The 13409-nt window shown below is 47.1% G+C and overlaps 1 protein-coding gene across 1 annotated transcript in view; it reads right to left on the bottom strand.

Annotated features, from left to right (window-relative positions):
* GRIN2D (glutamate ionotropic receptor NMDA type subunit 2D) overlaps nucleotides 1-13409 on the bottom strand; it is a 1291669-nt gene that overhangs the window by 595767 nt on the left and 682493 nt on the right. The window contains exon 6 of the mRNA XM_069200679.1: nucleotides 7050-7227. Coding sequence (XP_069056780.1) covers nucleotides 7050-7227 — 178 coding nt within the window. The remainder of the gene's footprint in view (nucleotides 1-7049; nucleotides 7228-13409) is intronic.

Genomic DNA, 13409 nt, shown 5'->3' with positions numbered 1-13409 from the left:
AGGCAAATTACGCAGAAGAAATACAATCAATCAGAGCCAATCAATTCCCCCCCCCCCAAAAAAAAAAACACTTATCCAAAATTCACCTGGTCGACGTTCCTGGCCCCCGGCTGAAGCCAAACGATGATACAGGGGATTATTGACAGGGCCTGTGCCGCCTCCCAAGGCCAGGAAGACGGAGCAGGGAGCCTGGGGTCCTATAAAAAGGAAAACACCTTTGCCTAAGAAGCAGGTACTTTTCTATGTCCAGGTACCCATCCTTAAGATAGGGGGCAATTTAATTGTGGGCAACAGGGAACACAGGCCCTTAAGTCAGGCTCCCCCGAGGGGGAAAATCAGAAAATTGCGGGCAGTGCTCCCATGAAGGAGGTGACATGAGCACCTAAATAAGGCTTCCCCCATGGGGATCAGGCTCCGCTGACAGGAAAAAAATATAAAGCGTGCAGGCAAGATCCCGGTGAATAGGGGGACAAGGGCGTCTAAATCAGGCACACCCCAGGGGAAAGCAATCCAAAGCGTGTCGGCAATGATCCCCAGGAAGAAGGTGACATGGGCTACAGAATCAGGCTCCCCCCACTGGAAAGCAATCAGGGGAATGCGGGTAACGGTCCTGCCAGGAGGCGACCCAGGTATCTTAATTGACTGCGACACGCTGATGAACGTGCAGTAGTTGCAGAAGTGCAGTTCCTGAGAAGCTGAAGAAGTTGCCTCCTCGTTGCAAGGAGACGCCATATCCTGTCCACCCACTGCGCTCTCTGCCAGAAAGGCAGAGGCCAGGGAAAGGGGGACATAAATAACCCCACTGACGTGGCGGGCAGATGGAATTGACGCATCTCTACGCAACTCCCAACTTCGTTCCGCCCCCTCGGCCAGCGTGATGCCAGAATGGCACCAAGGCCTGGGCCATGGTGGTTCTGGGTCCTAAACGCTGCACCACCCCAACTGGGGTGGTGCTCTGTCCATTTGGAAGCAGATAAAATCTGTCACAATAAAAGAAGATAACATCTGTTGTCGCAATAAGCATCAATTTCAAAGGAAAAAAGGCCTTCTTTGAAGTGTGTATGGCATCGTAAAACATAGCTGCACATGGCAGGAGGGTCAACAAGGATGAAGAAAAAATAAAAATAGTGCCTTAGTCACAGCTGGATGAGCAGAAGGACTGCAATCAAGCTGAAGCCATCAGTACTTGTTCTATGCTCCAAATGAAAAGAGAGGAAGTGAAGCCAGCACACGCTGGCCACTAAGAAGGCAGCAAATAAAAGTAACATTGAAGCCAACTAATGGTAAGCAACGGCTGCTGCAAGCACCTTGTTGTATATAATATCTCTAACAAGCAAGAGCGTATGCGCTGTTGCAGGTAAGATGAAAGATCTAAAAATGGCTGCCAACCAGAGTTCTCTGTAACCTGCACTCAGCAGTATGTATCTTTTCTACTAAAGCGTTCCACTACACCCTAAAAGCTAGGTGAAGGAGGGAGAGAGTGTGAGGGAGGGATGGAGAAAGAGGGAGGGAAGGCAAGGGAGGGAGAAGGGGAGGGAAGGAAGGAAGGAAGGAAGGAAGGAAGGAAGGAAGGAAGGAAGGAAGGAAGGAAGGAAGGAAGGAAAGAAGGAAGGAAGGAAGGAAGGAATAACTACATTAGTTGAACAATTGTGGGTGTGAACAATACAGCCTTCAGGCTGTTCCAGGACTTGGCTGCTGTGTAGGAGAAGGTGTGGGGTGATGTTGTGATCTTTGGGGAGATTCAGGATGAGTCTGGCAGCAGTGTTCTGTAGAGTCCGGAGTCTTTTAAGTAGCTGGGAGGACACTCTGGCGTAGTGAGCATTGCCATAGTCGAGGCGTCTAGTGACCAGGGCATGCATGACTGTCTTTCTGGTGTCAGTAGGGATCCATTGCAAGATTCAGCAGAGCATACGGAGGATGTAGAACCAGGAGGAGGCGACTGTGTTTACCTGTTGATTCATGAATAGTTGGCAGTTGAGGATGATGCCGATGTTTTGTGAGTGGTCTAATGGAGGGGGCGCTGGTCCAGGTTCTACTAGCCACCCACTGTTGTCCCATACAGAAGTGTTCTTCCTGAAAATCACAACATCCGTTTTGTCGTTTTTTAGTATGAGGCAGCTGTTTTTCATCCATGTTGCTACATTGGTCACAGAGTTGCAGAAGTTGGCTATGGCATTGTGAGGTCTTTGATGAGTGAGAGGATTAGCTGAGTGTCATCGGCCTAGGAGACTATATTTAGTCCATAGGATCTGACGATGTCTGCAAGGGGGGTCATGTAGATGTTGAACAGGGTTGGGCATAGGGAGTATACTTGAGGTACGCCGCAGGTGATGTTCTTGGGTGTAGAATTGAAGGGACGAAGGTGGATGCTCTGCATGCGGCCTGAGGGGAAAGAGGCAACCCACTTGAGGGCGCTTTGTTGAACGCCTATGTTGTGAAGTCTGTTGAGGAGAGTGTGGTGGAAGACAGTATCGGACACTGCAAAGAGATCCAGAAGAATCAGAGCTGCTGACTCTCCTCGGTCGAGGAAGGTCCTGATGTCATCTGTGGCAGCGATCAGTGAGGTCTCCTTGCTGTGGCTGGCCCGGAATCCTGATTGTGAGTTGTCAAAAAGGTGATTTTGTTCGAAGTAGTCAGTGAGCTGTTGGTTGATGGCTTTCTCAAGCACTTTGGCTGGGAAGGAGAGCAGGGAGATCGGTCTGTAATTTTTTAGGGCGCTGGGGTGGGCAGAGGGTTTCTTTAGGAGGGGTCTGGCCTCTACTTCTATTCATCCAGGAAGGTTGCAGTGGAGATGGAGGTTTTGAGGATGTGGGTTAGTTCTGTGCTAATAGTGTTTGCTGTGAAGTTGAACAGCTATTGGGGGTAGGGGTTGGTGGGTGCCCCGCGTGGATGCATGACATGGTGGCTGTGGTAGTCTGTGTGGTAATCAGGGACCAGGAGGTTATCCTGTAGCTGGTGTTTGCTGCTTGAGAGATGTTGTCTAGAATGGAGGTGGAGGGTTGGGGGTTGAAATTGTTGTATACGGTGGTGTTCTTGCTCTGGAAGTAGTCTGAGAGGGTGTTGTAGAGATCCTGGGATGGGTGGAAGGTGGTCCCTGTGACTATCTGGTTAGAGAATTCTTTAATGATTCTGAAGACTTCTTTCATGTGGTTGGCTGCAGTGTTGATGTGAACAGTGACTGCTGCTCTTTTTGCTGCCTTGATGTGGTGCTGGTATTTGTTGAGGGCTGCTTTGTAGGGGGCTCTGACAGAGGGGTCCTTTGTCACACACCATTGTTTCTCGAGTCGGTGGCAGTCGCATTTGGAGTTTTTAAGCACTGAACTGTACCATCTTGCTGGCTTGGAGGTGTTGTTGGTTTTAGATGGTTTCATCGGGGTGACTCTGTCTGCAGATTTGGTGATCCAGGTGGTGAAGTTTTGAACGGTCTGGTTGAGGTCGAGATCTCCCGTAGGCTCGGGTTGTGCGGTGCTTAGGGCCTATGCTCAGTGGGTCTCGGTTACCTTGCCCCAACTTCGGAGGGGGGTGCTTGGACGTGGTGTGCTGGGAGTTGAAGATGGTAAACTGGACAATGACGTGGTTGGTCCTGGTGAGTTCAGTCACATGGGTGGAATTGATTCTTTCACTAGAAGTGAAGATGGTGCCCAGTGTGTGTCTGGCTTTGTGCATGGGCTTGGTAGCCAGTTGGGTGAGGCTGATGTTGCTGAGGTTCTCTATGACAGAAGTGGAGTTGGTGTTGTTGGGATTGTTAAGGTGGAACTTGAGATCAGCGAGTAGGACGTAGTGAAGGGAGTGGATGGTGAGAGGAGGGATGAGGTTGGAGATGGTGTTGTAGAAGGCTGGGTGTGGTCCTGTGGGTCTGTAGCGAGGGTGTCTCGCATCGTGGTGTTGGCATTGCACTAGAGTCAGAAATTGAGGTGCTCCTTAAGGGGCATGGGGTCGTCATCGGTGATGGGTCATTGGATGGTTTCCTTAAAGATGATGGCGATGCCCCCGCCATGTTTGTTGGTGTCGTCTTGGTGTATCATCTTGTAGCCATCAGGGGGCCTGTGGCAATGTCGGGGTTTGAGGAGGGTGTTAGCCATGTTTCGGTGATGAAGGCGATATCCAGGTCGTGGGTGATGATGGTATTCCAGATTTCCCTGGTGTGTTTTCATATGGAGTGGGCGTTTAGCAGGATGCACTAGAGTGGTACTTTCTTTGTTTGTAGTCTTCTGTGTGGGTGAAGTGCAGGCGTTAGTGTGCACAGGTGGGTCCGTGTTGCAGGAGAAATTGCAGTGTAGGCTGGTGAATGGTCTTTTGGTTGAGCGGGGGGAGACCGTGAAGCAGCTGTTGATGAGGTGTCCAGAATTCAGGGCCTGGAGCTCCTTGGTAGTGTAGCAGTAGGATGACCAGAGGTCCTGGCACTGGGCGCGGTCCAGGCACGACGAGCACAGATGGGCTTGCCTTTGGCATGCCTTCAGCGTGCCAGCAGCGCACCTGCTGCGCACATCCACTGCGTGGCTGCACTGCGACCTCCATTATATGTCCTGGGGGGGGGGTGCAGAAGTGGGAGGCAGGAAGTTGGGAAGGCAGGACCACTAGTGGCGTGAAGGAGACATAGGCAGGGGCATCAGCAGATGCCATCAGGCTCAGGAATGTGGGCAGAGCTGTCACAATCAGGCTCAGGAATGCAGGTGAAGCTGTCGCAATTAAGCTTAGGAATGCGGGCAGAGCTATCGCAATGAGGCTCAGGAATGCAGGCAGACCTGTCGCAATCAGGCTCAGCAATGTGGGCGGAGCTGTCAGCAGCAGGCAGGAGGGTTGTGGAGTGGCTGAGGAGCTGTGACTGGTCCAATGGGTCAGGCACTTCTCACTGAGACCATGCTGTGGCCTCCACTATATGTCCTGTGAGGTGGGATGGGCCTGGGTGGGAGGCAGGTAGGTGGGAGGGCAGGAGCGGCAGTGGCACATAGGAGGCGTCAGAAGGGGCATCAGCAGATGCAATCAGGCTCAGGGGTGCAGGCAGAGCTGTTAGTGGCAGGCAGGAGGGCCGTGGAATGGCTGGGGAGCTGTGACTGGCCCAGTGGGACAAGGAAGGAAGAAAGGAAGGAATAGCTGCATTAGTTGACCAATTGTGTGTGTCAACAATACAGCCTACAGGCACTGCAACTGGTTACTAACATTCAAGCAGATTTTAGCCAGAGTGACAGCATATCTGCCTGACTTTTATTATGTGTTATCCTATCATTCAAACCGATTGTTATGTAAGTACTGTTTTATAGACTATGGGGGTCATTCTGACCCCGGCGGGCGGCGGTCGCCGCCCGCCTGGCGGGAACCGCCATTTGACCGCTCCGCGGTCAAAAGACCGCTGGCGGCATTCCGACCTTCCCGCTGGGCCAGCGGGCGCTAACAATGTTAGCGCCCGCCGGCCCAGCATGAAGGGGGCCTGCAACATTGAAACCGGCTCCGAATGGAGCCGGCGGTGTTGCAGGTGTGCGACGGGTGCAGTTGCACCCGTCGCGCTTTTCACTGTCTGCTAGGCAGACAGTGAAAAGCAGGCTGGGGCCCTGTTAGGGGGCCCCTGCACTGCCCATGCCACTGGCATGGGCAGTTCAGGGGCCCCCAGGGGCCCCAGGACACCCGTTCCCGCCAGCCTCTTCCTTGCGGTGTAAACCGCCAGAAACAGGCTGGCGGGAAGGGGGTCAGAATCCCCTGGGCAGCGCTGCTTGCAGCGCTGCCCTGGCGGATTTGCCCAGCCGGGGGAAATCCGGCGGGAAACCGCCGGACCCGGTTTTCTGACCGCGGCGGTCAGAATGGGCAGGGAAGCACCGCCAGCCTGTTGGCGGTGCTTCCTCCATTCGCGGCCCTGGCAGTCTTTGACCGCCAGGGTCGGAATGACTCCCTATGACTTTTCAATTGGCTGTTCTTAAACCTCTTTCTTCCAGAAATGTCTGCTATTTGTGATTCAAATGTAATTACAGTTCGAACTCATTTTCTGATTTACAACAGTATTATTGGGTTTTGCATTAGTTTATGGAGTTCTCCCATTAGTGCAACCTGTTCCTATGACAAATGAAAAGAAAGAAATCCCAAAGATCTTAACAATAAGGTATGGAACAAAACTCAGGTTCCAATGTATATAAGGTAAAACTAATATATTTTTGTCGATGCAGCTGCTGATCAAATAGGGTCTGCCTCCCACGCTCAGCAGCGAGTTGTTCTTCCATGGAGTCTTAAACACCTCACACGAGTAGGCATCTTAAGTGTTTTGGAAACATCACACATTCTTTTACAAATTAACTATTAGTCAGAACAAAGAAAGAACTTCAAAATTATCAGCAGTAATTTCACCACGGGAAAATCTGTTATTGCAACTCGTGGCTTGTTCCCAGAGCAGAATTCCTGGACTATTCAGAGTTAATGAGGTCAAAATGAGAGGTAACTTGCAGAATCAGAGTAACTAGGCCTGAATTTCTCACATTTACCGTCCTTCCAGACTCTTTCCTCTAGATATGAATTAGTGAATGTGTACAGGAAAACTCATGGGTGCATGGTATTATTGCACAATTCAAAATACCATGAAGTCGGTACAAACATTGTTTCCACCTGATGCTATATTCCCAGTCAACTTGTCACGAGTGACTAAGTAGGGTGCATACTGTTACAGGAAACAGAAGAAGGAGCAAAATAGATAGCACCTCTAATCTGTACATGCAGTAAAAATCTAAGTAACTTTACCTCGTTCATTAGTAATGGATTTATCTTTTATCTTTTAGACAGCAAGTATTGTGGTACATTAACACAGCCACAGGTGAATTACACAAACCAGGACTCTAACATGGCCCTTTAATCCAAAACAGATTATATCCACATCTAGGTGACACTTATCCCAATGCAGAACATAGTACAGCAAAGTAAATGTTGGATGAACCAACCCAACTGAGAGTGTGAATTCTTGGATATTGAGGGTCAAACAATAAAACGATATTAACATTGCTAGTCACATAGTTATTTTATGGCCTCTTTCACAAATCATTGTTCAGGGTCTACCATTGGCTATGACATACCTCGCCAATCATGCCATTCCACACGCCCTCGATCTTCTTCCCATGCTTGCCATTGGTGACCAGGTACAGGTCATAGGTGAAGCCGATTGTCTTAGCAAGTCTCTTGAGTATATCAATGCAGAAGCCTTTGCAGCACTGTTTCACGAAGATGATGGGATCTGTGAGGGAGCTGGTAAGGCTAAGGGGGGAAAAGATGACAACAAAAGTACATCAGGTGAAGAGAATATTTCTGGTTTCTCATTAAATAACTGAAGTTGGCAGTTTTTTCTAAATGAGTGCTACAATAGTTGTAATTTACATTACAAGTCTCAGCCAAGCAGTGATGTGCTGTGTTTTTCTAATAAGAACTTCTATCGCCCTACTGTCTCCTCTTAGAATGTCTCCTTCTCATCGTCCCTTAGTCAACTGGAGAGGATCAAGTTCAAGACTGTTAATCAAGTAGTCTGAGAATTCGAACTTTCTAATGGACTGTAATCACTGTAGCTAGTGTTATGTGAATCATAGTGATAACCCACTCTTTTCTAAACAACAGGGGTCCCATTACATATGGGGTGCATTTCCCTGTTTGGGTCAAAGAGTACCTTCAAACAGGTGCGCCATGTGCAAACAGGGAAATTGCTCCCTATTATGTTGAATGCGCTGCCGTCAGGGCAGCTGCAAACTCATGCAATCGTGAAATATGGAGCGGCTGCTTCAAAACAGCAGCCCGCCTGCACTTTTAAGAAGGGAGAGAAATCCACTTGCAGGCAGTTGAAGTGAGTGACTGCACTCGCCTGCAAGGGGATGTGTCAGGGTTCAGAGGACCCCCTTTAACACTCCAGAGAGCTGCCATCAGGGGGCTCACTGACAGTGGCCACCTTTTAGTGGCTCACTGTCAGTGTGCCTCCTGACAGCTTATTTGCCTTTGCACCAGCGTCCATAATACATCACAGGTGCAGAGGTAAAGAGATCCTCTCATTTGCATGGAGCCGTGACCCCATGCATATGAGGGAACCCTATCTTGAGATAGCACTGGTGCTGAATCTGGGCCAGTTCTACCTGTATTACAGAAGGGGCCTCTCGAGCATCTGCTGGCCCTTCTGTAATACCAAAGTACCCCGGGGCACACAAAGTGGGTGCACATGACCATTGCTCCCCCAGAGCACTTTCTATAACACACCCCTAGATGTACGAACTGTTTTAGCTATAAAGCATTGGTGTTCTTATATGCTATTTTCTGTTTGTAAGTGCAAATAAGTACAAATAATAAAGCTTTACAATCTCTCCAAAATATGTCCTAATTATGTCTGAAGCAGCTGAGTAGAAAACATGTTGAGCAGACAATGCCAGCTCTGAGTTGGTCAACAGTAGGCATGATTTCTTTCTACGCTGTTCATTACCAGAGGCTAACACTTTTTGCTGGGAGAATATATCACTGTTAATTGCCGGCCCCAGAATTATGGGCCAAAGCTGAGGCAGGCAAAACAAGAGGAAGGAGGAATAACACAGTAACAGATCGATGGATGAAGAGGAATGGCTGAAAGCCCCTACAAGTAATTGTATAATACACTGAAATGTAGCAAGCTCAAAAGGTCTTGGATAACGCGAGACCTAACAAGGAGCGCACTACAACCAAAACAAAAAAGAACATCTAGACCACCAAAGGACATTTGATTAAACCATTCAAGTCAATTTTCAAATAGATTTAATCATTTGGTCCAAATGCATTCTCAGGAAATTGTATTTTCCAAACTCACCAGATGATGCTGCGTGAAAACGAATGTACTTGCTTTTGTCAGACCGTTGGAAACAAATATATTCCGATAAAAGGCAAGTGAACAAATAAAAAAATTAAAAAAAACATGGACGTTTGTTGCGTTCTGTAGTTGAAACATATGGGAGAATGAGCAATACCCATTCCGACAGATGACACAAGCTGGCGTATTCATTATGCATTAGAAGGTAAATACGAATACATGTGACGCCTGTGATAATCAGTACATCTCGAGGCCTCACACGTTGCTTGGAAGACGCTGTGAGCGCGCGCACATTATATTGCACTTTCAAGGCCATCCTTGCGATGGTTGTTTGCACTCACTTCTCTTTGCAGGAGGAAAAGTCAAGAATTGTGAAATACCGGTCCCGGACAATCAAGACTCTACTTGGGGCTTACAACAAAACAGCAGTAAAAGAAGTATGGTGAGCCCAGTGGTGGAAACGCCCAACACCACACAGATACAAAGAGAGATAATATTGTCAAGGAGAGAAGGAGAACAGAAGCTGGGAGATATATTGCAAAATGGACGTCCTCTGCACGGCCTAGAAAAATTAAATTTCTATGGTGAAAAGTCCATTCGTTTATAGTAAAAGTAATCGGTGTGTCATCTTTGCCAATGGCCGGCTGAAGGCTTTCGGCCTACTCTCGTGGCAGCACGGAGTTAAACTGTCATGGATGTGACTGTGAAGGCCAGGAGGGAGTTTGGAAACATTTTTCATTGTTAAGAAACTGGCGACGTTTTCTGGCCCCCTGTTATCCAGACAATGATGCGGCGGCACACCATGGACAAGAGAAATACAACCGCATCCGGAAGCCGGTGATTATGGCATGCGCAGTCCCGCGCCACAAGTTCAATACGCGGCGAACGAGCAGGGTCAGGCGCTGGGGCCATGATAACACCGCAATTATATTTCTGCAGCTGGAGGGAGGGAAGCGTAGAGCTGCACAGCGGCAAATCACATTGATCTGGAAGACGAAAAACAGATACTTCATGTTCCAAGCTCTGAAATGGAAATCTAAAAACAATGCGGGCTATTGCGTGGCATGTTGCAGGTACAACTGGCAGAAGACACAGCTGGAAACATGGACAGGTGCCCATAAACAACGAACAATGTCTGTCAACTCCTTCCAATTTTCTGCGGGTGCCCAAAATACTCGAGAAGGGGAGCATGAACCGAGTGGGAAAACTGAAAACAGCCTGGATCCAACTCAATTTAAGAATGTCCAGAAATCCAAATATCTGATGTCACTCTTAGTTAAAGAATTTGTTTATATTGAATTTATATGTCAAACTATACAAATTTCACAGATCACTAGCAATAAATTGCCTAAACCTGATATCAACCGAATTATCAATATCAATAGAGAGAAAACAAAGTTCATATACTACCACACAGATATAACATTTTCAAAATCTTTAAAGTAGTCAATCACATAAAAGCAAATCTCATTTGTAATATAAACTCATAGAACATCACCTCTTTCTCACATGGGCAGTTTTTTTTACTAGAAAAATGGCATAACATACACAGTTATTTAAGGTAGTGCATCTAAAAAGCGTTTTGAGAACAGCCTCTAATGCGAAGCAATAGGGTCTATATTTCTATTAACCTTCCACTATCATCGCCACTCTCATGAAATATCCAAGTCTGTTTTCTATCATTCGATCATGAATCTTAATGGGCTGAGTGTAAAACTAGAAGGTTTGTTGTTTCACAAGGAATTTATATATTGAATAGAGGTGTCAGATGAGCACACTTGAGACTGATGGGAGCTAGAGCACTTATGCGCACAATAGGTACTCTTTTCTTTGAATTCATGATGAACGTGCGTCATCTCATCTTTTCTGGACCCCCAGATATAATCTGGGACAACCTCCAACTCTATTTTATGCACCTTTCAGCATTCTCTTGATAATGCATGGCCGCAGCGTTCTTGTCCAAAAATGTTACTTTGCGCTCCGCTTTATCCTGAAAGGCCACCCTTTTGAAGTTGAGACCTGCTAACATGGAGTGAACAGGGTGCCATTCTAATGCATACTCCAGAGACCGAATTCCAGACATTAGTTTTGCTAACTCACCCTGTGAGGATTTAAGTATGCTATGCCTCTTCAAGATGCACTCTCTTCTTATCACCACTTTGAATGCCCCCCAAAGGGATGCAGAAGTTGACACTGAGCTCTACATTTAGATTCAAATATGATGAGATTGATTGTCTAATTTCAGCCAAAAATGTCATCCAGCAGCTTCTCCAGGTTGAAGTATCACTATCTGCAGAAGTAAGTCATAATGGGAATGAACTGGGAGAGAACCAATGGATAGAGGTCTGATAAGGTTCTGGGTAAGTATACAATGAAGTATACCCATACCACCATATCTCTAGTGCCAGCCACTGATCTACCCTGGAGTACAACCAGCACACCACTGTGAGAAGGTCACCCTTTTAGCATGTTTTACTCAATGTTTCTGACTTATACTGATGATAACTGACCCTGACTGTGCCCTGGGCTCTGCTAAACAGGCCCAGGGCCAGTGAGCTCTGAATAAAAAGGTATTTGGTCCAATGTTATAGTTCCAATTGGCAATGATAGACCCATGTAAATCCCTAGTAGGTAATACGACAAGGTGTTACAAACTATCTATAAGTCCCTTCTATATAATAGGGCAGGGAAGTTTAAATGCCCAGTAGATTTCCTGCACTGGAGTGTGCACTGCTGTGTGCCTGCTATCATTTTAAAGGCAGCCCTGCATTGTAGACTGTATTTAAAAAGTAAAATGCATGCAAATTCGATTTGGAATAAAAGGTACTTCCAAAATGATTATCAAACTTATTGTTACATATAAATCACTCCAAGGTGTCCCCTGAATGCCCCAGGGGTGTGGTGCCATATAACTAAAAGCAGGGACATTATAAAATATGTTTTATGTGCCCTGATGAGGGAAAAACTGCACATTTAATTTCCCCCCATTGTAGAAAGCCAGGAAGGGGGCTGGGTAAATCAAACTGAGGCTTCAAAAGGAAGCCAGTCAGAAAAGAATGCAGCCAGGCCTGTCTCTGTCACCCTGTACCTCACAGTTAGTGGGCTTAGGAAAGGAATTTGCAGATGTCCAGAGTGGGAGTTAATGGAAATGAGCTTCACCAGTGGGTTGGTTTAGCCAGATCTTGGTCCTCTGGAGGAAAATCGTCCATCTTCCATTAAGAGTACAGTGCCTTATGAGACAAGAAGATGCCACACTTTGGAGGAAGTTGTCATGCCACTGGGTGGCACCCTGCAGCTCATTGGAAAAGGATACCCACTGACTGTCTCCCCCAAGATGATTGAATAAAAGTGTCTAATCTACACTGCAACTCAGTTCTACTGCATGAAACCACAAAAAGGACTGCACTGCTGGATCTCTCGTCTGCAACCCAGAGGACTTCACACTGAAGCACTGCTCCTGTTGCACACTTGAACAATGACCCAAAGACTTTGCCTTGCTTCAAAGAGGACTCAGGAGTGGACTGCCTGAAAGCGACAAGTTAAAAGAGCTTCCCTGCACCAATTTCCACAAAGGTCCCCAGCCTGGACTGCATCCGGTGGACATCCAAGAATGTGGCCAGATGCATTGTTGGAATTGAAGTCCCAAAATTCCAACGACCATCTCTGGGCTCCTAGACCCTTGGATTTGTGTTTTGGACACTTTGAGACCCAAAGGAGATCCAGAAGTTTGGAGAAGTTTGGAGCAACTTTTGGAAAAAGCTCCTTAAGTGGACCCACTCGCCTTGAGTTAAGCCAACTACCTTCAACTGCGACCAGGATTTCAGGTTCATACTGGTGAAAGCTCCAGACTCCCAGAAAAGCAACCTAACAACGCTGCATCTAAATCGGCTTGCTGAGGAGGGCCACATGACGTCAAGAGAGAAAAGCTCCAGAATAGTTTCTAAGTGCGAAGGTAAAATTTTGACCTGAGGCCTCCCACTCAGAGTATCTGAGCAGAGCTCCATCGTGAATGGCGTCAAACTTTGTCCTGGCCAAGCGCGACCAGATGTCTCTGGTTGGGGCTAATGATTTCTAAGCACTAAAGAGCACTTTTTGAATGTAACGTTTAAAAATTCATAACTCTGTTTACTTATATAGGATTTCTGTCATTTTGGAATCATTTTAAAGATAATAATATTTACTATTTTTATAAATTGGTGTGGGATTTGCATTGTGTGTTGTGTCTTACCTATTTACTTTATTGGTGTATTTAAATGCTTTACATACAGGTCTCCTAAGTTAAGCCTGACTGCTCATTGCCAAGCTACCAGGGGTTGAGCTAGGGGCTACTGTGCGAGACCTTGACTGGACCCAGCATTATGTTGGGGGCTTATTGCTAGTGGTAGGTGTGTACTTGTCTCTACTGATAACCAGCCTCCAACAACTGCAGAATAGTATGAAAAGGCCCAAGCTGTCGGGAATTTGGTGCAAAAGATGTCCACCAAATAATTTTGAGTTATGTTAAGCAGTTCTTCATGGGTTCAAGCATGCCTAGGGGAGGCAGGTCCAGTAGTCTTGTCTCCTCCTTGCATTGAGATATTAAAATCACCACCCCGAGTTTGGTGTGAGGAGCAGTAGCTGTCAA

This window comes from Pleurodeles waltl, chromosome 7 (genome assembly GCF_031143425.1).
Source record: "Pleurodeles waltl isolate 20211129_DDA chromosome 7, aPleWal1.hap1.20221129, whole genome shotgun sequence".
NCBI classification, from domain to species: Eukaryota; Metazoa; Chordata; class Amphibia; order Caudata; family Salamandridae; genus Pleurodeles; species Pleurodeles waltl.
Note: the sequence above shows the minus strand (reverse complement) of the source record. Positions and strands in the feature narration are given on the sequence as shown.